Genomic DNA, 22411 nt, shown 5'->3' with positions numbered 1-22411 from the left:
GGAGAAAAGGTGGCGGAACTCAAACCTGGCCACGCCCTCATCAAACCCTAGGACCGCCCCTTTAGAGAACAGGAATGCAAGTAAAATTTGGGAGGGGCTATTTCCGGTGTGGGAGGGGCTATTTCCGGTGCGGCCGGCCCGGAAAAAGGTGCCGGAACGCGGTTCCGCCGCGTTCCGGCTGAAAAAAAGCCCTGCATATCTCACCACTATTATAACAATGCAAACATAATTACTATACACCATAAAGCCGTAGTGGCGAACCTGTGGCACACGTGCCAGACTGGGCACGCAGAGCCCTTTCCTTCAGCACACGTGCCAGAGGGACGCTCCCCTCCCCCTCTCCACGTGTATCTGACTAGTGGAAACTGGAGAGGGCAGGGAAACCGAATTCAGCAGCGCTCTTGCGGGAACAGCTGCGATTGCTGGGTGGGGAGGGGAATAGTATAAAAGCAGGTTTTGGCGGGAGTGCAGTGAGAGCAAGTGAGCGAGCAGACAGCCTTTGGAAGTGATGGTGGGTGTGAGTTTGGAGAAGACAAGTAGAACATGGTGTTCGTTTGCGCGCTTTGCAGAAGGCTAGCGGGGAAAGGAGGGCATGTGAGTGGACTTTGGAGAAAGGGAGAGAAGGAGGGGAGGGAGAAGGAAGGAAAGGAAGGAAGGAAGGAAAGCTGGGCCCACCAGCACCACTGGGCAGATGCGCGGCCAGTCTTGCCCAGGTGACGCCGGAGCCAGCCAGCCCTTCTGTGGGAGTGCAGGGCAGGAGGGGAGAGCAGCTACCCCCAAGCACTGCGCCTGCCTCCCTTTGGGCTCCCTCGGCCTCTCCCCCCTCCAGGCTGGTCAGATTCCCCCCTTGGGCAGTGCTTCACCCACAGCCAGCCTGACCCCAGCCAGCCCTCCTCCCTCCTCAGTAACGCGTGACCCCCAGTGCTGCAATGACAGCTTCCCTGGCCTCGGCCAGTCTGTGATCCCACCTGCCAGGCGGGGAATCAGTGGATTGTCCCACCACATGGCCCCACGTGGCTCGTGCCGGGGTCCTCTCCTTTTGTGGCCTCCACCCAGCGGCTCCCACCCCTGGGAAACTTCTGCAGCCGTGAAAGGGGAAAGCAGGTTGCTGCCACAGCCATTCTTCACTCCGGGCATCTCAAGCGCAGTCAGCACGCCATCCGGCCAAGGCCGGGGACAGCATCATTGCGGTTGCTGTGCCTGAGGAGCGACCACTTTCTGCGCCATCAGTTTCCCTCCCCAACATGTGGGTTGAGTACCCGAGACATCCTCTGGAGCAGCGGTTGAAAGCCTCGAGCTGCCTCGCATGCCCAGGCCAGGCACCGAGGAGCTCCAACACTGGAAGTTTTTAAGAAGAGACTGGACAGCCATTTGTCCGAAATGGTATAGGGTTTCCTGCCTGAGAAGGGGGTTGGACTAGATGACCTTCAAGGTCCCTTCCAACTTTACTATTATTATTATTATTATTATTATTATTATTATTATTATTATTATTATTATTATTATTATTATTATTATTATTATTATTNAGGACATTTTTGTGGAAGGCAGCAATTAACATCTTCACCAATAACTTTGAGGGTCTGTCTTAATGTACTCCTTGATAAATGAGGATCAAAATATACATATCTTATTTTCAGGATTCTGTAAGCTAATCCTTTGCTCATTGCAATAAATATGCTACTTTGAATCTTGGTTTCCTGATTGTGAGCTGCTGTAGAGGTAGATACTGCCCAGTAAAGTATGTGTATAGATCAGGGGTCCTCAACCTTGGCAACTTTAAGACTTGTGGACTTCAACTCCCAAGGCTGAGGACCCCTGGTATAGATGGATCTTTACCCATGACTGCTCTGATTCTGCAAGCAAAGAGTGTCTCTCTCTCTCTCTCTCTCTCAAATTCTGCCAGGGCTGAAGGAATGATAGGGGAAATGGGTGATTTTGTCAACCATTTGTGTGCCCCCCCCCCCCAAAAAAAAGTGCTGATAGAAGCTGGAAGAACAACAAAGATCCCACTTCACCAAATACCACACACACACAAATACATTATCTATCATAAGAGTCGGGCTGATTTTGAATCTGGGCTTAATGGTCTTCTAAAAGACCTATGTCCTTACTGCTTTTGAATATGGATTTAGAGTATCAAGCTGTACATAAAACTTGCTCAACTAACAACTGATCGTTACTCGATGCTGTGGGAGAATTATTTTTCCATTTCACATGCCAACTGCCATCTCCCCATCATTTCTGCAAACTTTGTTTTAAAAAAAGCTTTTATTTATTTATTCATTCATTCATTCATTTATTTATTTATTTTAATTGTAAAATTTATTAGCCGCCTATCTTGCCACACGATAACTCTGGGTGATTTAATTAACAATAAGTTTAGCATTCTTCTAAAGAAATCCTCCTTCCCCATATAGCTAACCCCAGCACCTACCAACTGTTTTCTAGATGGCTGATGGGTTCTGATAGGTCAGGACTGAAAGAGGTGGCAGAAGAAGTAGGGAAAGACAACTCTTTATCTAACTGATGACCAATCCTATAGAATTCTCATGGGATCCGAGATCTGGTGGGTACAGTGTCATCTCTCCCAGATTTTCCTACGATTGAAAGCCTGGCAAATAATTATTGATCATATTGAACATTTTGTATTAATAATTCACTGTGCAGTGATGTGGTTATATTCTCCACGTGAAGGCTGCTGTTTGGACTGATTCAGGTGGAGGCCTGGCATGGATAGCCTGTTTTGACCAGCACTTTGAGGCAGTATAAATATAACCATAGAACACCATGAAATATTGAAGATCCTGGAAACTGCTCTAGCAGTTTGAGAGAGACCATTATTGACTATACACACATACATATCTCACCACTATTATAACAATGCAAACATAATTACTATATACCATAAAGCCGTAGTGGCGAACCTGTGGCACACGTGCCAGACTGGGCACGCAGAGCCCTTTCCTTCAGCACACGTGCCAGAGGGACGCTCCCCTCCCCCTCTCCATGTGTATCTGACTAGTGGAAACTGGAGAGGGCAGGGAAACCGAATTCAGCAGCACTCTTGCGGGAACAGCTGCGAGAGCTGGGCGGGGAGGGGAATAGTATAAAAGCAGGTTTTGGCGGGAGTGCAGTGAGAGCAAGTGAGCGAGCAGACAGCCTTTGGAAGTGATGGTGGGTGTGAGTTTGGAGAAGACAAGTAGAACATGGTGTTCGTTTGCGCGCTTTGCAGAAGGCTAGCGGGGAAAGGAGGGCATGTGAGTTTGGACTTTGGAGAAAGGGAGAGAAGGAGGGGAGGGAGAAGGAAGGAAGGAAGGAAGGAAGGAAGGAAGGAAGGAAGGAAGGAAGGAAGGAAGGAAAGCTGGGCCCACCAGCACCACTGGGCAGATGCGCGGCCAGTCTTGCCCAGGTGACGCCGGAGCCAGCCAGCCCTTCTGTGGGAGTGCAGGGCAGGAGGGGAGAGCAGCTACCCCCAAGCACTGCGCCTGCCTCCCTTTGGGCTCCCTCGGCCTCTCCCCCCTCCAGGCTGGTCAGATTCCCCCCCTGGGCAGTGCTTCACCCACAGCCAGCCTGACCCCAGCCAGCCCTCCTCCCTCCTCAGTAACGCGTGACCCCCAGTGCTGCAATGACAGCTTCCCTGGCCTCGGCCAGTCTGTGATCCCACCTGCCAGGCGGGGAATCAGTGGATTGTCCCACCACATGGCCCCACGTGGCTCGTGCCGGGGTCCTCTCCTTTTGTGGCCTCCACCCAGTGGCTCCCACCCCTGGGAAACTTCTGCAGCCGTGAAAGGGGAAAGCAGGTTGCTGCCACAGCCATTCTTCACTCCGGGCATCTCAAGCGCAGTCAGCACGCCATCCGGCCAAGGCCGGGGACAGCATCATTGCGGTTGCTGTGCCTGAGGAGCGACCACTTTCTGCGCCATCAGTTTCCCTCCCCAACATGTGGGTTGAGTACCCGAGACATCCTCTGGAGCAGCGGTTGAAAGCCTCGAGCTGCCTCGCATGCCCAGGCCAGGCACCGAGGAGCTCCAACACTGGAAGTTTTTAAGAAGAGACTGGACAGCCATTTGTCCGAAATGGTATAGGGTTTCCTGCCTGAGCAGGGGGTTGGACTAGATGACCTTCAAGGNCATTACACGCCTCCCCCCTCTCCTACTCTGCCTGCTGCTGGAGGGCTGGCCCAGTATTTGCAGCAGGCTATGGAGCCCCAGAATGTCCTGGTCGAGGGACCGGCAGGCTGGGGCTGCTGACGGGCACCGTCGGCCCCCATGCGCTCGCTGGCCTCTGTGTGCGAGGGCCGATGGTGTTAGGCAGCAGCCGCCCCAGCCCCTGCCTCACCTTACCTTGCCCCAAGGTAATAGCATCCCCACCCTGCCCCCTGCCTCACCTTATCCCACAGGATGAGCCTCCTGCGCACTGCTCCACCTGTCAGAAACCCCCTGGATCTCCCCCAACCCTATCCAGCCCCCACAAGCGTCCCTCCCCATGAGCAACATGGAGGTGGCCACGCCCACCCCAGCCACGCCCACCCAGTCGGCCGTGACCACTGCAGCCATGCCCACCCTGGCCACACCAATCCAATGAACCATGTCCACCCAGGGGGCTACGCCCACCCAGCACCCGGTGATAAATAAGTGGGTTTTGAGTTGCAGTTTGGGCACCTGGTCTCTAAAAGGTTCGCCATCACTGCCATAAAGTATGATTTGAAAAATGCTATCAGAACGGCTTTTCCAAAGAAAACAACACCAAGCAGATAATATAAAGCAACTCCTAATTTATTAGTACATCATCATAATCGTTGCTGTCTTGCTGGCCGGCAGGAGTCACTGTTTTGGAAATAATGATGATATCATCATAGTCAGTCATAGTGCTTGATGCATTTATGTTGCTACTGGCACTTTCTGCAAAGTCAATAGTAGTATAATGTAATTCAGAATGGCTGTCTGGTATTTCGTAAACAGTGTCCTCCTGATAAAAAAAGATTAATATTGTTATTTTTTCACGTTAGAGCTCTAATAATACATATGTTAATTTAATTACTATTCTTAATTTGGTTAATAACTGGTTAGGTTTATTCACTAACTACAGTGCTTCCAATAATTTTCATTAATGTGACTATCTTAATTGTGGCTAGTCAAGTAACTAAATCCCAAATGTTAGTAAGATCTAGACTTGGTTACTATTAGTGTAAAATTAAAATCAATCAAAATAAGTGTAAAAGAATTATAACCTATATGTGTACAAATCCTCATAGTCCAGATGCATTAGTTTCATTATGCTTTAAATTTAAAAAACAAGAAATCCTGGGTTGGTAGTTGTATAGGCATTTTAATATGTACAACTGTCCTTGAAAGCCATTCCACATCTCTCATTTTTTTAAAAAACCCATAAAATATAAGAATTGAAGGAATTGTAGACACTATATTCCAACTCCTAGTTCAGTCGTTTTCTGAAACAACTCTAATTCTGCTTTGCCTTTACTTTATGGCCTTCAGCAGGTAAAGACAGCTGTCGTGTCTCTTACATTGTTCTCTTTTCCAACTGTTCATACATTTTTCATTTTGGTCTCTTCTCATCTTGCTTGTTCTTCTCTTGCTATATTCCAGTGCATGAACCCTTTTCTTTCAAAAACATTGAAGCCAGAATATTCTACATGTGATCTGACTAAAGCAAAATAAAGAAGCCTGGAACTGCATTGACGTTTTGTGCACCTTTATCTAATTTTTGATTCATATTTAATTTGTAACACACTAAGACGATCATACATTTCATGCATGTCCAGCTGCCCACAACCTCAAATTTCATGCTAATGTTTTCTTACCAAATTGAAAGATTCTGCATTTGTCTCTGTTGAAATTCATCTTGTTGGTTTCTATTTGAACTTGCCAATCTGAATCTAGATGCTATTCTCCAGTATCTTTGTTATCACCCAGTTGTGTGTCATAACTTGTACAATTGTTTTATAACAAAAAAAGTGATTTTATCCATATTATATTCCTCTAGAGGGATGTTGTTGAGCCTTAAAGTATTTTTTTAAAAAACATTAAATTCCATTGGTCCTAGTAAAGTACAGATATTGTTTTATGGATAGTACTGTATAGTTGGTTGCACAGTCAGCCAGATGTTTAAACTGGATTTGGCATTTCAAGTCCTTCAAAAGGACCTGGGAGAAGTATGTTATTGTTTGATGGTATTAGAGATGTCATTGCAGGACATTTGCAATATTCCAAAATAGCTATTCAAGTGGTGCTCCAGATGCTTTAGGATTGCACCCAGGGAGCCTGTTACTATTGGTACCTATCTTTGCTTTCTTTTGCCACAGTCGTTCTATTTCTATTTGTAGGTCTTTGTATTTTGTGATTTTTCTCCAGTTCTTTTTCTTCCATTCTGCTATTTCCAGATACTGCAATATACACTATCCAGACTTTTTTGCCTTTCATATTAACAATTATTAAGTTGGGGTGTTATGTGGCAGGTGCTTGTCTGTTTGAATTCTAAAGTCTCCGACCACTTTAAATTTTTGATTTTCTATTACTTTGTCTATTTTATGGTCCCACCAGTTTTTCTTTCAAAAACCTGCAAATGGTATTTCTTGCAGATCTTCCAATGCACCATTGTTGCTACTCAGTCATGCCATTGTTTGTAGTCAGCCTGTGTGACTTCTTAGCATGGTACTTTACATGGGAAATTCTATTTTATCCCCCCAATCACAGCTTGTAAAATAGAGTGTACTGGTCAAAAATCACTCCTTGAATTTCCATGACTGGGATAGATTGAACCTGAGTTTTCCAATCCTTAAACATAATAATAATATCTTCAGATAATTCACTTTATGGATATTAAGCACAGGTGCTGGTATATACCTCAGCCACATTTCCTTACCAAGCAAGCCTAGAACCAAAAAGTTAAATTAAACAAAAGACTACTTACATCTTTTCTCACTGCATGTCTTCTTCTAAAATGAGACCAAGGTTTTTTGCTGCAATATAAATATTAAAGAAACAGCTAAAGGGGAATGATCAGCCACAGTATTAATGATTTCATTGTGTGAATCAACATTATGCTCGAATCTATCAGTTTTATGAATGCTTTCTTTTTCTATGGATTTTCCTGTTGGTTTTTGTTTGCTTTTGTTTTTTGACTCTATTTTAGATTTCTTTACTATCTCTTATCTTGACTTTTGTTAGTTTTATTGATCATTGCAACATGGTGGAAATACGGTACCACTGCTTATTTCTCTTTCTGCAATATTCTGCACATAAAATCAAGACAAAACCAGTACCAGCATTTTAGACAATTTATTTTCTCTTTTGTCTTCAGTAACTTTCTTTCTGCTTTGACTTTACTGTGCAAACTGTTCCTATCTTTTCTTCAATGATTACAGTTTCTGCAATTTTTAAAAGGCGCATACAGTATCTTGATTAGGTTCTCAAAGTCTTACAGAATAATAAGCATGTTTTGAGTCACTGATGGTCATCATTGCTAGTGATGGAAGGTCCAGAGGGAGAGACTAGTTAATTAGTTAACTTTAACTAGTTGTTAAAGGAGCAAACTCTGTTTTTCCATACATTTTAAAACAATACATGGTAAGTTATATTGCAATCCTATACATATGTAGTAGAATCTCCTTCAAATGGAATTTTCCTGCTGGCTGCATAAAAACATTTATAGAATTTTTTTTGGTAATGTTGTTGAAGTATCTTATCATTGTCTTGTTTTTTGGACATTTTTCAACTTCCCAGAGTAGCTTATGGTTCTGGTATTCCTTAGTGTCTTCAATCCACAGGTCAAGCAGAACGAACTCTGGTTTCATTTTCAATCCCAGACAACATCAGGGAATGAATCAAGAATCTCATTTCTCATCTTTGTCCATTTGTTCATCAATCATTCAGTCACTCACACAAATGCAGCATTTGCAACATTGACTAGGTGAAAAGCCTAGTAAGCGGCACCTAATTTTGATGACTGTCTATTTTCAAAATTATCCAGCAGTTATTCATATCCACATAAGAAACATAGAGTTATTATGAGTAAGGGTTCTTACTTCCATATTAGCAAAAATGAAATACATTTCCAATAAGTAATACATGGAACAATTTAAATTATATTGCTTAGTGATTAGAGGGAAAATAATACTTTTCTCTTGATAAAGTCTAATCTGTAGAATCTTATTTCCCTTTAGTTTTAGATAGCTAAATTCAACATACTTCAAACCATATAAAATGCATAGGAGGAAAGCATATTTACAGAGTAGTCTCTCCACTTACATAATTAAAAAATCACTTTTGAAATCATCACAATAAGAGAACATGTGACCTTGGGAAAACTTGTGACATTGTTTAATTATGGTAATTGTAGGGACTCAAGCTTACAATGAAAAGGAGGATGAAACATTGATCTTGAAACAATCTGGAACTTACCTTTTTTTAACTACTTTGTTTCCCATCTCCTCTGTTTTGACAACATTAAATTAACTTTCTCTTTCTATCTTCTTTCTTCTTTGGATCTGTTATTACAATTGTACTGTTGACTGGAAAGGCCAAAAGAAAACTCCTGTCAGAAAGTCATAAACATTCTTTCACATGTTCTCTATAATCAAAGCATCATCACATTGCAGTGTGGGAACAAAAGTTCCTCTCCCGTATCATCTCTGGGGGTGTAGTTACCAAACAAATGACATCATTTCCCAACAGTGTAAGAGAACAGACTGCTATAGTTACTTAAATCTTGACTTTCTAGTAACCCTACTTACATACCAGCTATAGTTTGGACTTTTTGCAGGAATCATGAGACAGAAAGATCAGCCAGGGTTTGTTTGGTAATATGAGTAATTTCATATGCTTCATAACAGAAACAAATCCAGAGTCCATTACTTAGTTTTTGCATAGCATGTGACAAACCATAGATCCATACATATTCCAACAAAACCAAAAATTGTGAAGAAATTGAAAAGCAACTATTATTCAGGAGATACTTGGAAATACAATGAACTATATTGTTTCGGTTCAATGAACTTGTGTTCATATAGCAGCAACACAAACCTTTATCATTTCAGGTAGTGGTTAGCAAGGCAACCACATTTTTCTTTTTATAGAGTTTCTTGTCAACTGACAGCATGTGGTTTTAAAGGAAAATTGGCCTCATACCTAGAAGTAAGCTAAACTCATCTATTTACAGCATATTGCTAAGTAAACTATCTTTTTGAAAGAAATGGAATGGTGAGGCCAATGACTCTTTTGTAACATGGGATCTAAGTGTTTTGTTTCCATTTATATTAAACACTGGGAAATTCAGAATGAACTGAGTGACCAAGAACATATGATTGAGTTGGAACTACCCTACAGTGGTACATCTACAGGCTACCCTAAATTGTAAAAAATTCAAATTGGATCCTGCTTCTGAGTAAGTGAGTATAGGATTGAGTTAAGCATGTATATTTGAAAAATCAATTGTCATAGAATTCCCCTTGATGTGATTTTATATGGACTTCCTCAAAATAAAAAAACAGCTTTCAGTTCTCTTTAATTGCTCTGTAATAAGTTAAGATTCTGAACGTAACTTATCAGTGCCTTAACATCCCACAGAGTTGAAATGATCTCTGTATTCCTTGTTATCTGTGTCCTCTGGACTCAATACTCTGTAGGTGAGTTTGGGACAAGCTTTTCAGATTATTATAGTCAACCTGGTGCCCTCCAGATATTTTGAACTACAACTTCCACAGTTCCTTGCATCTGGTCCAACAGACTGAACCTAATGATAGCTGTAATTCAAAATAACCAGAAGAGAGCAAGTTGTTTGCTTGTTGATTATCTTTATTGCATGTTAGTATTGTGGACAAAGCCATGTGATTAAAAGACTTTGAGCGGTACTTCTCTGAGATATGATAATCTCAACAGTAAATTTCAATGTTTTTCTTGTATGATACCAATGATAGCAGAATAGATTGAATGATATGCCAGATTCAGATAAGGTGAAGAAAAAAATATTGATAGCAGGGTAATATCAGATTGTGATATGTTACTGGGGCTTTCTAGATTATATGATAAACTAATACATGACTTTCTCATAAAATATGTCTATAGCAAGTTAGAATGCAAAAGCTGTTCCTCCAGGACACAGCCTGTCTATTCTGGTTTCTCTCATTGCTACTGCTAATAGGCTAGAAGTTATTTCATGTATTTATTTATTACTATTTGTAACTGCACTTAGAGGAGGGCTTAATTAAATAATGCTAAGGTCTGGGTAAGTATAATATTCAGAATATTGCTGATGTGGGTGATATAAATTTAACTTATTTTGCCATTAAGAATTCATTTTTTAAAAAGACCTTCAGAATTTAGTACCTTAGCCTTTCTTTTCAGGTGACACAGAAGTGATTCACAAGCCTGTCCAAGCTATCACAACTGGAAAAAATGTGACTCTCTTCTGTCAGTTGGCCAAAAATCATGATATTGTTCAAGTCACCTGGCAAAAAAACCAAACCAACATAGCAACTTACAGCAAGGCTTCTGGCGCTACAGTGCTGAGTAACCAGAGAAATATCCATCTTTCCCCGAGTAATTTGACTTTTTCTGCCATCACTTTCAATGGGGTGACATTCAAGGATGAAGGCTGTTACAGCTGCATCTTCAATACATTTCCCTTAGGACCTATTTCAGGCAAGACATGTCTCAAAGTCTATGGTAAGTTATATTGTTTTATTGTCTGGATCTTCAACAATTGCAGATCATTTCACACTAGCAGCATTACATATAGCAGCTTTAGAACATTTAAAGGGTGCAAGAAATAGTTTCTCTGAACAAGAGAAAAGTTTCTCTGAACTAGGGTAAATTGATTGCCTCTGTTCCATGACTTAAGGAAAATCACATTAACTATGGTAATATCAGAAGTTATTTAAGTTGGTGCTGAATTCCCAGCCAAGACACAAACCTGCACAATTTTATTACAGAAAAAAATATATATTTCGCAAAGATTGGTGAACTGATTAATGAAGTATCATGCATTGTATAATTCCAGTATCTGGTTTCCTAAAGGCATTAATATTTATGAGCTTCTTAAGGTGATTTAGTAATTTCTAAATGTTTTGGATGCAGTTCCCCAATGGGTTTAAGCTGTCTTGCCCCATCTCATTCCATCCTTTCCTTTTTCTTTTTTAATTCAATCATGATTACCTTGTAAGGAGTTTGGTTCCTTTTTCTCTCTCTTTTATCTTTCAGTATATTATCTTGCATTCTTATCAGGTGTGTGGAAAAAAAGCCTGCAGATTCACAGCTTGATTTTTAAGTCTCCTCTAACACCTTTCCTGCCCTATAGCTAATGTCTTCTGCTTCTCTGACCTTGCTCAGGTGTTTGCTAGTAAAGAAAAAGAATTGTACGAAGGTTATTGTCTAAGAACTTGTTGCTTGTTCATCCTCTGTGCCAAATTAGATCATACTGAGAGATCAAAGCAGATCACTATCATTCATGGTTGTTTTGCCTCTGGGTTCTTCTGATCAACACATTCCATCTTTCCAGTGATTATCTACACTGCTTGGTTGCCCTGTTGCCAGAATGGGCAGGCAACCATTGTTGAATAGCAGAAATGGGTGATGCCACCTTCTACAGTATTAATCAATATAAAAGTAACATAGGAGATGTTTTTCTGCTCCCTTTCCAAAATTCACCCTTCCATATGTTGCCAGCTTGGGTGTTTCTGTCCATTTTGGATAGTGTATTTTATTTTACTAGAAGATAACATCCTGGAGCTTATTGGTTATTTCGCAAAGACAGGAATATTCCTTCAATCTAATTCATGTTTACTATAGCCAATAATACTTTTTAGAGCAGGGGTGTCAAACTGCCGGCCCATGGGTCGGACGCATCACGTGAAAGCTGCACCCACCCCATTGCCGGCAATGGCAAAACTGTCCCAATACGTTGCACGATGTCATGTGACATTGTGAGTTTGACATGTCTGTTTTAGAGCTACTGAGACTAGGTATGCTTGATGACTCATATAATAGAAATCCAGGTGATGATTAGAATTAGAAATCTGAATTTATTTGTATAATAGGCTATGTATTTCTAAAATAGGATTGTGTAATTTTTAATTCAGATATTTTTCCTAGGTGTTTGTGAGTGGGCCACAACATGATACCATAATATTAATATAGAGGGCTTGGGGGAGGCTTATACCAAATTATATAAACACTGTAACTATGCTTTGCAATACACATTTAGTTGTGTTGTGTAAATTAGTCATTAAAAGTTAAGATTATAGGCCAGATTTAAGGAAGAGATTTGTGATAGCATTTTAATCATCATTCCTTCTCTGAAGAAATAACAATTAATTTAACAATTGTTTAACATATTCATAAATATCTGTGATGCCTGCCTTTAGATAATTTGTGGTGTTAGTAATGAAAATAATGCAATCATTTCACAATAGAAGAACAGATGATTTGTGTTTACATGTTAGGATACATGTAGGCTATGGTGATATACCAAAAATATCCTGAAAGAATAACAAGCACTTCTAAACAGTTACCAGAGAAATGATATGAACATGTGCATATAACTTCCAGGAGATGAACTGGGATCAAGAGAAAATCTTTCCCTTTATTGCTCTCTCCTCTACTGTGACTTAATAAATGAGTAATTTAGTTAATACTAAGTACCATGTACAACCTAACTCTTCAGAAGCAAGATTAATAGAAATTTTCTTACTCCCAAAGCATAGCTATAAATATTAATTGAACAATTTGTTTTAAAGCTCTAACAGAACCTGAAATAAATGTAAGGCAAGTTACTAATCCAGATAATATGGAAGAAATAAGAGAAATAAACTGCTCAGTAACAGGAAGACCAGCTCCAGTAATTACTTGGAAGACGAAGAAATCTCTTCAGATAAAGCCAGAATTATATATGATCCCACACTCAAATAAGACAGTAACTGTGATCAGCACATTTACTCAAGTCTTGTCCAAGACAGTCTCAGAAAATTCAGTAATCTGCGTTATTCAACATCCATCTTTAAACACTTCACAAGAGTTGACATTACATGAAACTGTAATCAAAAAAGGTGGGTTTAAAGTCAAAATTCAATTCCTTTCCTTTTCCTTTTCCTTTTCCTTTTCCTTTCTTTCCCTTCCCTTCCCTTCCCCAACCCAGTTTCTTCTCTCCCTCTCTTCTCTTAGCTTGTCTTAGACGTTACCTACTAGTTTTCTTTGCAAACAGTTTCTTCATGTTATTTTATGGAGCATATACAATAAGTGAGCCCAAAGGAGACCAGTCATTTCCTTGATCAAATCTATAATTCTCTAAAGGTGTCTTTTTTTAACTAGACTTGCTAGTTTTACAAGAAACCTTAGAACAAACCTACTTTCCCAACCTGTTTCCATTCCGGATGTATTAGAGATTATAACTTGCAGAATTTCTAATTGGCCTCTCTAAAAGCAAGCCATTTCCCCGACTTAGAGAAGTAGATAAAGAATATTTATTGTAAAGAATGCATTTAAAAATTGTATTTCTGTAGAAGTGTATTAGGAAAAAAGCTCATTATAGGTTTTATAGACATTTTCAACACTTAGTCATTATCATTACTGCTCCAATATTGATCCGTCATCTGTATTAGAAATGTTATATCATGGTTATGTTATTGATAACATATGTCCCTAGGATTCTTTTATAAAGCCAGATTTAATGCAGTTCCCTGTGCACCTATTCCTTCTTTTATTATTTTGTCAGCCAATTCTTATTTATTAATTCCTCTTTACAGCTCAAAACAAACCTCAAAGAATTGTTATTGCAGCTATCTGTATACTGGTTTCCCTATTTCTCCTGGGGCTATTTATCTTTTTCATATACCGGCATAGGAGACGAACACTAGTAGAAAAAGAGCAAGATCTTCCATGCTGGGTAAGTCTCAAATATATCCTGTGATATCTATGGAACAATGAAATGCCCCAGCACAGTGAGGTTAATTAGATTATAGGTGATAATTAGAGCTAATTTCAACTTCAGTCCTCTAGATATTTGAACAACAGATTTTGCTGACCAAAATGAGCAACAAAGTCAGGGGATACAGCTGAATATATCTACACATACACATAGGATCTTCATGAAGGAGATTGGTGAAGGATGGATAGCCAAGGGACAGAGAAGCAAAAATAGAAGCAAATAAGATGTGATCTAGACCAGGGCTTTTCAACTGGTCGTACATGTACCACTTGTGGTACTTTGCCATGTGGCAGGTGGTATGCGACTGCTAGCCAAGTGTGGCAGGGGAGGGGAATGAGCCTAAGCAGCCTAAGGGAAAGGCAGCTGCAGCTGTAGGACTGTCTGGGCTCAGCAGAAGCCCCAGGAGACAGCAGGGCTCCAGCTGATAGGCTCCAGCTGATTGGCGCTTCTGGAAGCAGCTGGAGCTGGAGGTGAACTGAAGAAAAAGGGAGGGAGGAGAGGAGAGGCTATAAAAGGTGGTGGTTTGGGTGGGGGAAGGGGAAAAAAGACAACAGGAAAGGTTTAATCCCTTTAAACAAATGAAATTAGTTTTACCCCCTTTAATTGAGTCTGTCTATGGCTTTCAGAAAGTTTTCTTTGAAGGTAAAGAGGCTTAATTTAAGACTAAAGCTTTTGGCAATTGCCAGAGCCTTTCAGTCTAGGTTTGCAACTTTGTGACACGTCACATGCCTGAGGCAACTTAAAGAGAAAAAAAAAACTGGAGGCTTATTTTGTGAGCCTTTCTTGCTTTGTACTTGATTCCTGTGTCTTTAAGAGTACAGGGAAGGGATGGGGGGGGGAAGGAGAACTCAGAAGGGAGCGAGGAAGAAGGGCTGACCAGCTAGCTCAGGAGTCTACAAACTTAGCAACTTTAAGACTCTGTGGACTTCAACTCCCAGAATTCCTCAAGCAGCCATGAGGGCTGAGGAATTCTGGGAATTGAAATCCACAAATCTTAAAAGTGCCAAGTTTGAAGACCCCTGAAATAGTTGGTAGTGGTGCATATTAATAAACATGGATAAATTCATCATATATTTGTCAGTGCAAAGGGAAAGTGATTCAGCAAAGGAACAGGCACCGAAGAAATTAAAACTGGTAGTTTTTTTTCTTTTTTTCCTACAGTTTGTAATATTTTATTAGATTATAGAATAAAATACAAAAATACAAAAGCAAATCATAGGACACAGTGGGGAGGAAAAAGGGGGAAAAGGGAGGAGGAGAAGGGAAAAAGAATACACTTCCTCTGTTGCAGTAGAAGGAAGCATTAACATTGAACCTCAACTTTTTATTTTTCCATAATATTATAAACTAGCCATTTCTATAACAACAAATGAATCTAATCAGTAAAACCCAAATCCCCGCCCTTTTTTTAGTCAAGTTTTTTTTAAAAAAAATAAAATTTTATTAATTTTTATAATTAAACAATAAGTAATATGATGCATTTATAACACAAACACAAAAAAAGAAACAATCCAACTCAATACATTATCGGAAACGCTCGGCAGTCCCCGCCTTGCCTCCACCCTCATCCACTTACCTTTCCTTCCTACCTCTAGCCCACAACCTCTCCTCCTTCCTCCTTCCCACTTCTACATCCCCCCTCTTCCTGACCAGTGGGGAGGAAAAAGGGGGAAAGGGGAGGAGGAGAAGGGAAAAAGAATACACTTCCTCTGTTGCAGTAGAAGGAAGCATTAACATTGAACCTCAACTTTTTATTTTTCCATAATATTATAAACTAGCCATTTCTATAACAACAAATGAATCTAATCAGTAAAACCCAAAATCCCCACCCTTTTTTTAGTCATCAGTTTTTGACACCTTGCTAAGCACTGGTGGTACTCAAATATTGTCATGTCCTAAAAGTGGTACAATCTGTGAAAAGGTTGAAAAGCCCTGATCTAGACTTTCAATACCGCTTTTTAGTAGGACTGAGAAAGGCAGGATCATTTTTATACAAATAATTGATGGGTACACCGGATAATATGATGGGATTGTTGGGGGTAGAATTAATGTTTCTACCCATCCAAGGAGTAAGAAAAGTAATCTCTATTTCCATGCTAGTTTTACCAGCAGAAAAATTGAATCTCTGAATGAAGTGATTCCGATCAATAATGGCCCCAAGCAATATTAGCAGAGCACTTCAAGTTCTGAAACCAATGAGTTGCTTTTTTCTTAGCTGAAATTTCTGTTCTGAACGGATTACAATTTTACACTCTAGAACTTCTCCTTAATTTCAGCCTTAAAATATGTTATTTCTTTGCCAGGTTGTTCCACTTTGTTCTGGAAGAACATTATGTAGAAAAAATGGCTACACAAAGAAAAGAGCCCCTGTGAAATCTGTCACTGAAGAAAAGGTTCTGGACACATGAAATTTTTCTATATAAAATGTGATAAAAATCATGTGATGGAAAGGCATCAGCACATAGTTCTGAGGCCTTGCTTGGGCACACAGAGGAATAGGCAGCCAGAGGGCTACTTAGCACCTAAAGGCCATCCCCTTGCCTTTTAATTAATTTTTAGCATTCCTTGCCTCTTTTAAATCTTATATATAATTTTATGCTTTTAATATTATATTTATATACTGCCTAGACTCCTTCTGTGAGAGAGATGGGTAATTCCTAAATATGCTAAATAAATAAAAATAATTATAGTTTCCCTATGAATACTCCTTATTCTGGATTTTTTTTTTCAAACTTGGCATTGCCTATGTGTTTACAATTAATGTTTACGTGCCGTATTCTATGTAAGGTGTACTGAGCACCAGAAATTAAGCTAAATAATGTAGTAATATTCAATAAAATATTTATTTGCAAATGAGACTGTACTGTTTTATTTATTACATATTATATTCATTGCAGCAATCAGTATTTGGGAATAATAATTTCTAAATAATTTCATTTATGACAATTGAAATGATTCTTATAGTAAAAATAAGACAGGACAGTAATATAACTTTGCTAAAGATACAATTCTAGTTTTATTACAAAATTGTAAAAGATGACTTATATGGAATTTTGAAATAAAAAATAAAATGAACACACACACAACAGAAACACACACATACAATTACAACTTCAACAAGAATACAAAAATATCACTATTGAAATATATTAATTGTATCAATAAAGACCAATTGAAAGTAATTCAGAATGTGGTGGTGCAAATAGTTATGGATGCCCCTTGATGTATTATAAAATATGTTATCAAATATTTCTGCTAAGTGAATTGTACTTAGGTAAAATTTAAGGTGTTGTTTGTCATCTATAAAGCTTGAATGGCTTCAGGGCCTGGCTATCTGCATCATTGCCTATCTTCAACTATGTCTATGTACCTGACAAGGATTAACATGTTTTGGATCTGTCTATTAACTTATGTTATATCACAGGACCCAGGAAAAACATATTTTCTTTTGCCCCATTTGCTCTCTTCTCAAGCTCCATATAGCCCTCACCCTATGTCACGCAAGACAGCCTTAAATGCTTCACTCCTTCCACAGGTACTAGGCTTAGATATTGTGTGAATTTACCATTAGATCAGAGAGATTTGTCTGAGTCATTTCTTCATGCAGGACTTCTAAAACAAATCATTACCGTGATTTTAATGCTTGGAAGCTATCCAGAGTGATATCAATGTGGTAGTTATAGAAACTGAATGAGTGAATGTTATTCATTGTCTATCATACGTAGTTTGTGAGACAGTTAAGTAAAACCAATGAATCAGTAGTTATTTTTTTTACTATTATTACCATTTCTATTATTGGAGGGATTTTATCACTGTTTTTAACTTTGTTTTATTATAAACTATTGAAAGACCCCATGTATTGGCGGTATGGTAAATGTTATGGTATTAATAAATAAAACAATAAAACAATAAATATATAAATATTAAAAAACATACAGTTTAGATGTGTATATGACATAGCTGAAAATAAATAGAAAATGTCAATATTTAAAATTCCACTGCAGCTCCTTTTACTTGTGCCAATCCCTTTTTTATGCTTATTTATGTTAACACAGTGATGTTGTCTTATGCCCATTGTACCTTTTGGAAAAACAATTTGATTTTCATAAAACAAAGAAAACCTGTTTGTATGAAGAAAGCCTGAGAGTTTTCACTTGAGGCACAAATGACCTGGTTCAAAGTTTCCTATGTTTCAAAGTAACCTACATTATGCATATAGCATTCTGGAAAAGGCTCTAATGCTAGGAAAGGTGGAAGGAGAGAGAAGAAAACAGGACCAACAGCAAAGTAAGTGAATTCAGATATAGTGGTGATGAGCACAAAGACCTGAAAGAACAGGTTAGGGACAGTGATTATTAGGAGTCTAAAATGACTCAACAACACATAATTAAAAAGAAAAAAGAAAATTCTAAGTTTCTGCATGATTCTAAGGCTGGTTCCCACAAAATACTAAATTATAAGCACAGATCAACAGATCCGATCTGCTGTGCTCACATAATGTGTGATGGAATGTGTGGATGACCTCAGGGAACAAGGGGACGAGGTGTTGCCTAGGAAACAATCAGATAAAAGAGGCAGGAGCCCCTAGTGGCTTAACGGACAAAAAAAGGAAGTTAGGAAGGACCTGCCCTAATTGATCAAGCGGTTAAAAGTGGGGGCAGGAAATTTGTACTATCAAGATTGATGTCAGCTCTCCCAGATAAACCAGATGGGAAACATGACGAGATGAACTAATTCTACTTTCTTGTAAGGCTATATTAGCAGAATCTTTCATTCCTCGTTTAGCATTTGCTTTGTTTATCAACCATTCACAGTTATAACAGGGATGAAGCTGTAAATTTACCACCAATCTTCACATTTATGACTTCCAAAGGCCATGCTCCAATCACATGCAGTGGACAACCAGCAACAACTTGCAGCAGCAATCAGCAGTGTCTCCAGTTCCTTGTCTCTTCCTCTCCCTCTTCTCCCTCTCCTGAACTGAATGGAAGTCCCTGTCCTGTGGAATAGCATTCCTCTAAAATCCATGCAGATTCAATTCTGCTATAAATACTTTAAAAAATAATAATACAGTTTGGATGTGTATATGACATAGCTGAAAACAAATAGAAAACATCAATATTTAAAATTCCAGGAAAGCCTGGCCTTGGGGCACAGTGTCTTGTAACTTCCCTTGGGGCGCCTTCCATGGTACTGTCAGTTCCCCAAGTAAGAATTTTTGATTCTGTTTTAGCCATTTCTTATCATGTATGTTGCCTAGGTGGCTTTGGCAGTGGATGCACCTGAGAAATAGATTAAATACAGGTGGTCCTCGACATACAACCACCACTGAGCCCCAAATTTCTGTTGCTAAGTGAAACATTTCTTAAGTGAGTTTTGCCCTATTTTACAAAATGTCTTGCCACAGTTAGATGAAAAGTCAGTAAAAGGGCTGTTAAGTGAATCTGGCTTCCCCATTGCCTTTGCTTGTCAGAAGGTCGAAAAAGGTGATCCCACGATCCCAGCTCAGTTGTCAAGCGTCTGAATTTTCATCACATGACCATGGGATGCTGCAATGGCTGTAAGTGTGAAAAACGGTTGTAAGTTATTTTTTTCAGTGTTATTGTAACTTTGGACGACCACTAAATGAACTGTTCTAAGTTAAAGACTACCTGTAAAGTAATAAATGGATAAATTAAAAACTCTCCCATCAAACATTTCTTCTTTCTGTAACACTTGCCCATTTGAGTTCTAAAAGTCCTCCTTAAAAAAAAAAAAGCCAACCTGAGCTTACATGAAAGGGAAATGCAGATGATTTTACCAATAGCATATTTGGAGCAATACCAAACCCTTATAATCCTTTCCAGTGGTTTTTCCCCCCTCAGGCTTTCATTTAAAAACAACAGGAAAATTAAGGTATAACTGCAGGATTCACTAAGGAAACCCTCTCCGATCGCACTCAGAGATATAAAAAATGGAACCAACACAAACTGGTACTTCTTACCTCCTGCTCCATCTCTGCTAAAAACATTGTGGTCAACACTTGCAACAACAGTTTTAAGCTACCAAAATACGAGCAGGGCTGCACTACCCTATTTCCTTCTGCTAGGTATTATTTATCAGAATGTTCAAGATTATCTGCTTGCTACAGTGAGTTCACCAACAATTCCTGGAGCTGCAGGACAAATTTTATTTTAGCACTGCAGCTACATTTGGAATATTGCCCATCAGCCCATAGTTTTTAAAATCAGACCATTGTGACTTCTTAAATCAGGGCTTTAGCATATTTTTTTAATATTGGGCATTCCACCTAGGGCGGGGGTGTCAAACTGGCAGCCCATGGGCCGGATGCGTCATGCATAGGCCACGCCCACCCTGGCTCCGCAAAGGCAAAAAATATCACGATACATCATGATACATCACATGACGCGATCGAGTTTGACACCTATGAACTGATGGATGGTAACAAAATTCTGCTTTTTTTCTTAAATGACATCAGCTTTTGCTTGTTTTGTACATGTCTTCTTTGTACATGTCTGCATGGTATTGAATATTTATATTGATTTTATTACGCAAGTTTCACCTATGACCTAAGGAATTAGATGGGAATTCCAACCCAGTACAGAGAAGTATTAATACATGCCTAGTTCAGACCTTTCATTCTGGATTAAAGCAGCAAAGTAGAGTAGTCTGTGATTTACGTCTACAGTTGAAACTAACATTTCTGATGCTAAGCGAGAAAGTTGTTAAGTCAGTTTTGCTCTATTCTATGACCTTTCTTGCCACAGTTGTTAAGTAATCACTGCAGTTATTAAGTTAGTAACATGGTTGTTAAGTGAATCTGGCTTCCCCATTGACTTTACTTGTCAGAAGGTCAACCCCCGGGACACTTCAACCATCATAAACGTGAGTCAGTTGCTAAATGTCTCAATTTTAATCATGTGGCCAATGTGATGCTGCAATGGTCATAAGTGTGAAAAAGACTCACAATTCACTTTTTCAGTGGTGTTGTAACTTTGAACAGTCACTAAACGAACTGTTGTAAATTGAGAACTACCTGTAATCTCAGAAATTATTGATAAATTACAATCTTTGATGACCCTGGTAAACTAACTAAACAATAGACAAACCCTAATACCTTACCTTGTAGGGATATGACTTCTTATGTAAAGCAAATTGCTCAGGCAGTTTGTTATTTATTTCCTGCCTTTATTATTTTTATAAATAAGCCAAGGTGGCATACTTAATACCCCTTGTGCCTCCTATTTTCCCTACAATAACTCTGTGAGGTGGGTTGGGTTGAGAGTGAGTGACTAACCCAGTCACCCAGCAGTTTTTCATGCAAAGTGGAACTAGAACTCACAGTCTCCCAGTTTCCACTGGGAGGTACAGTAACCACTAGACCAAACCGCCTTGCTCTGACGACATAACAGATCAATGCATTTTAATTTGCTACAATGCAATCTCAAACACACACACACATACACAATCTGCGAAGTAAATGATCTTTTAAGGACATAACTCTGCATCTTTGTTTTTAATCAAAGGTGCTTTTTCAAAGGCAACTGGACTTTGTTTTCCTTGAAGATGTTTCGCTTCTTATTCGAGAAGCTTCTTCAATTCTGAAGTTTTCTTTGTTTTAGTATTACAGACTTTTTTTTTCCAGTCAGGGAAAGGTGTTTATGAAAATGTCTATCCAGCTGGCTACCTGTTCTTAATGTTGGGACACAAGTGTTTGAGGTTAGTGTCAGATCTTAATTATGTGTTGTTGCTAATATTACCTCAAGTAATCAGAATATCTGCATGTCATTGGTCTTTATTAACTTTATTAACAAGTGCAGTAACTCTTAATGGTAAGATTGTATGCTGCCATCTAGTGTTGAGATCACTCTGCCTGCATCATTTTTCATAACAGAGTACTTGAAGTTTGATAGAAATGGGAGGGAATATTCTTATCAGACTCTCTTGTTTTTCCCCCATTACATATCAACATGTTAACAGTTCAAGAGAGATAATATATAGACAGATGTGTGTTAAAGACATCAGTGTGTATATGTGGAAAAAGAAAGAGAACACAAGAGAAACAGGCTCACTTCTTATCCTTAAAAATGCATACAAACATAATTGATAAAACTTTAAAATGTTATAACATCCTGAATGTGTCTGCTGGCTAAAATAAATTAATACTCTGAAATGGTTGTAAAATTTTTAAAAGCAATTTTTTCAAGTTTTAGCCACTAAGATATAAGGAAGTTTGGGCTATTTTGGAAAATACATTTTTTTCTAAAGTTCAGAATAATCCATTAAAGCAGGGTGGATAACTAATAGCATTGAGTCATGTTAGGTCTCCAAGTCCTATTTTTCAGGTCCAGAATCTGGTAAAATCATACTAATAAATGTGGTGGTGTCAGATTAGTTTAAAATCACATCTTTTCAATGTCTTTATTAGTTTTCAAAAGCTCATTTGTCAGACTTTCTTGAGATTGCTATA

The 22411-nt window shown here is 39.1% G+C and overlaps 1 protein-coding gene across 1 annotated transcript; it reads left to right on the top strand.

Moving 5' to 3' along the window:
* The first annotated feature begins 9246 nt into the window (after nucleotides 1-9246).
* Nucleotides 9247-16349, top strand: LOC114922768 (OX-2 membrane glycoprotein-like). Its single transcript, XM_029284688.1, has 5 exons — nucleotides 9247-9349; nucleotides 10365-10685; nucleotides 12755-13063; nucleotides 13760-13899; nucleotides 16245-16349. The coding sequence occupies exons 1-5, from the start codon at nucleotides 9247-9249 to the stop codon at nucleotides 16347-16349; spliced, it is 978 nt and encodes a 325-aa protein (XP_029140521.1).
* Nucleotides 16350-22411: the final 6062 nt, after the last annotated feature.

This window comes from Protobothrops mucrosquamatus, unplaced genomic scaffold (assembly GCF_001527695.2).
Source record: "Protobothrops mucrosquamatus isolate PMUCROS unplaced genomic scaffold, P.Mucros_1.0 scaffold837, whole genome shotgun sequence".
Taxonomy (NCBI): domain Eukaryota; kingdom Metazoa; phylum Chordata; class Lepidosauria; order Squamata; family Viperidae; genus Protobothrops; species Protobothrops mucrosquamatus.
The sequence above is the reverse complement of the archived record's forward strand: the minus strand, read 5'-3'. Positions and strand labels throughout refer to the sequence as shown.

Excerpts from the sequence above, each read along its gene's own strand:
- LOC114922768 (XM_029284688.1), top strand. The coding sequence starts at position 9,247 with ATGGGATCTAAGTGTTTTGTTTCCATTTATATTAAACACTGGGAAATT. Across the intron at positions 10,686-12,754 it reads GACATGTCTCAAAGTCTATG|CTCTAACAGAACCTGAAATA; the intron begins GTAAGTTATATT and ends TTTGTTTTAAAG. Across the intron at positions 13,064-13,759 it reads TGAAACTGTAATCAAAAAAG|CTCAAAACAAACCTCAAAGA; the intron begins GTGGGTTTAAAG and ends TCCTCTTTACAG.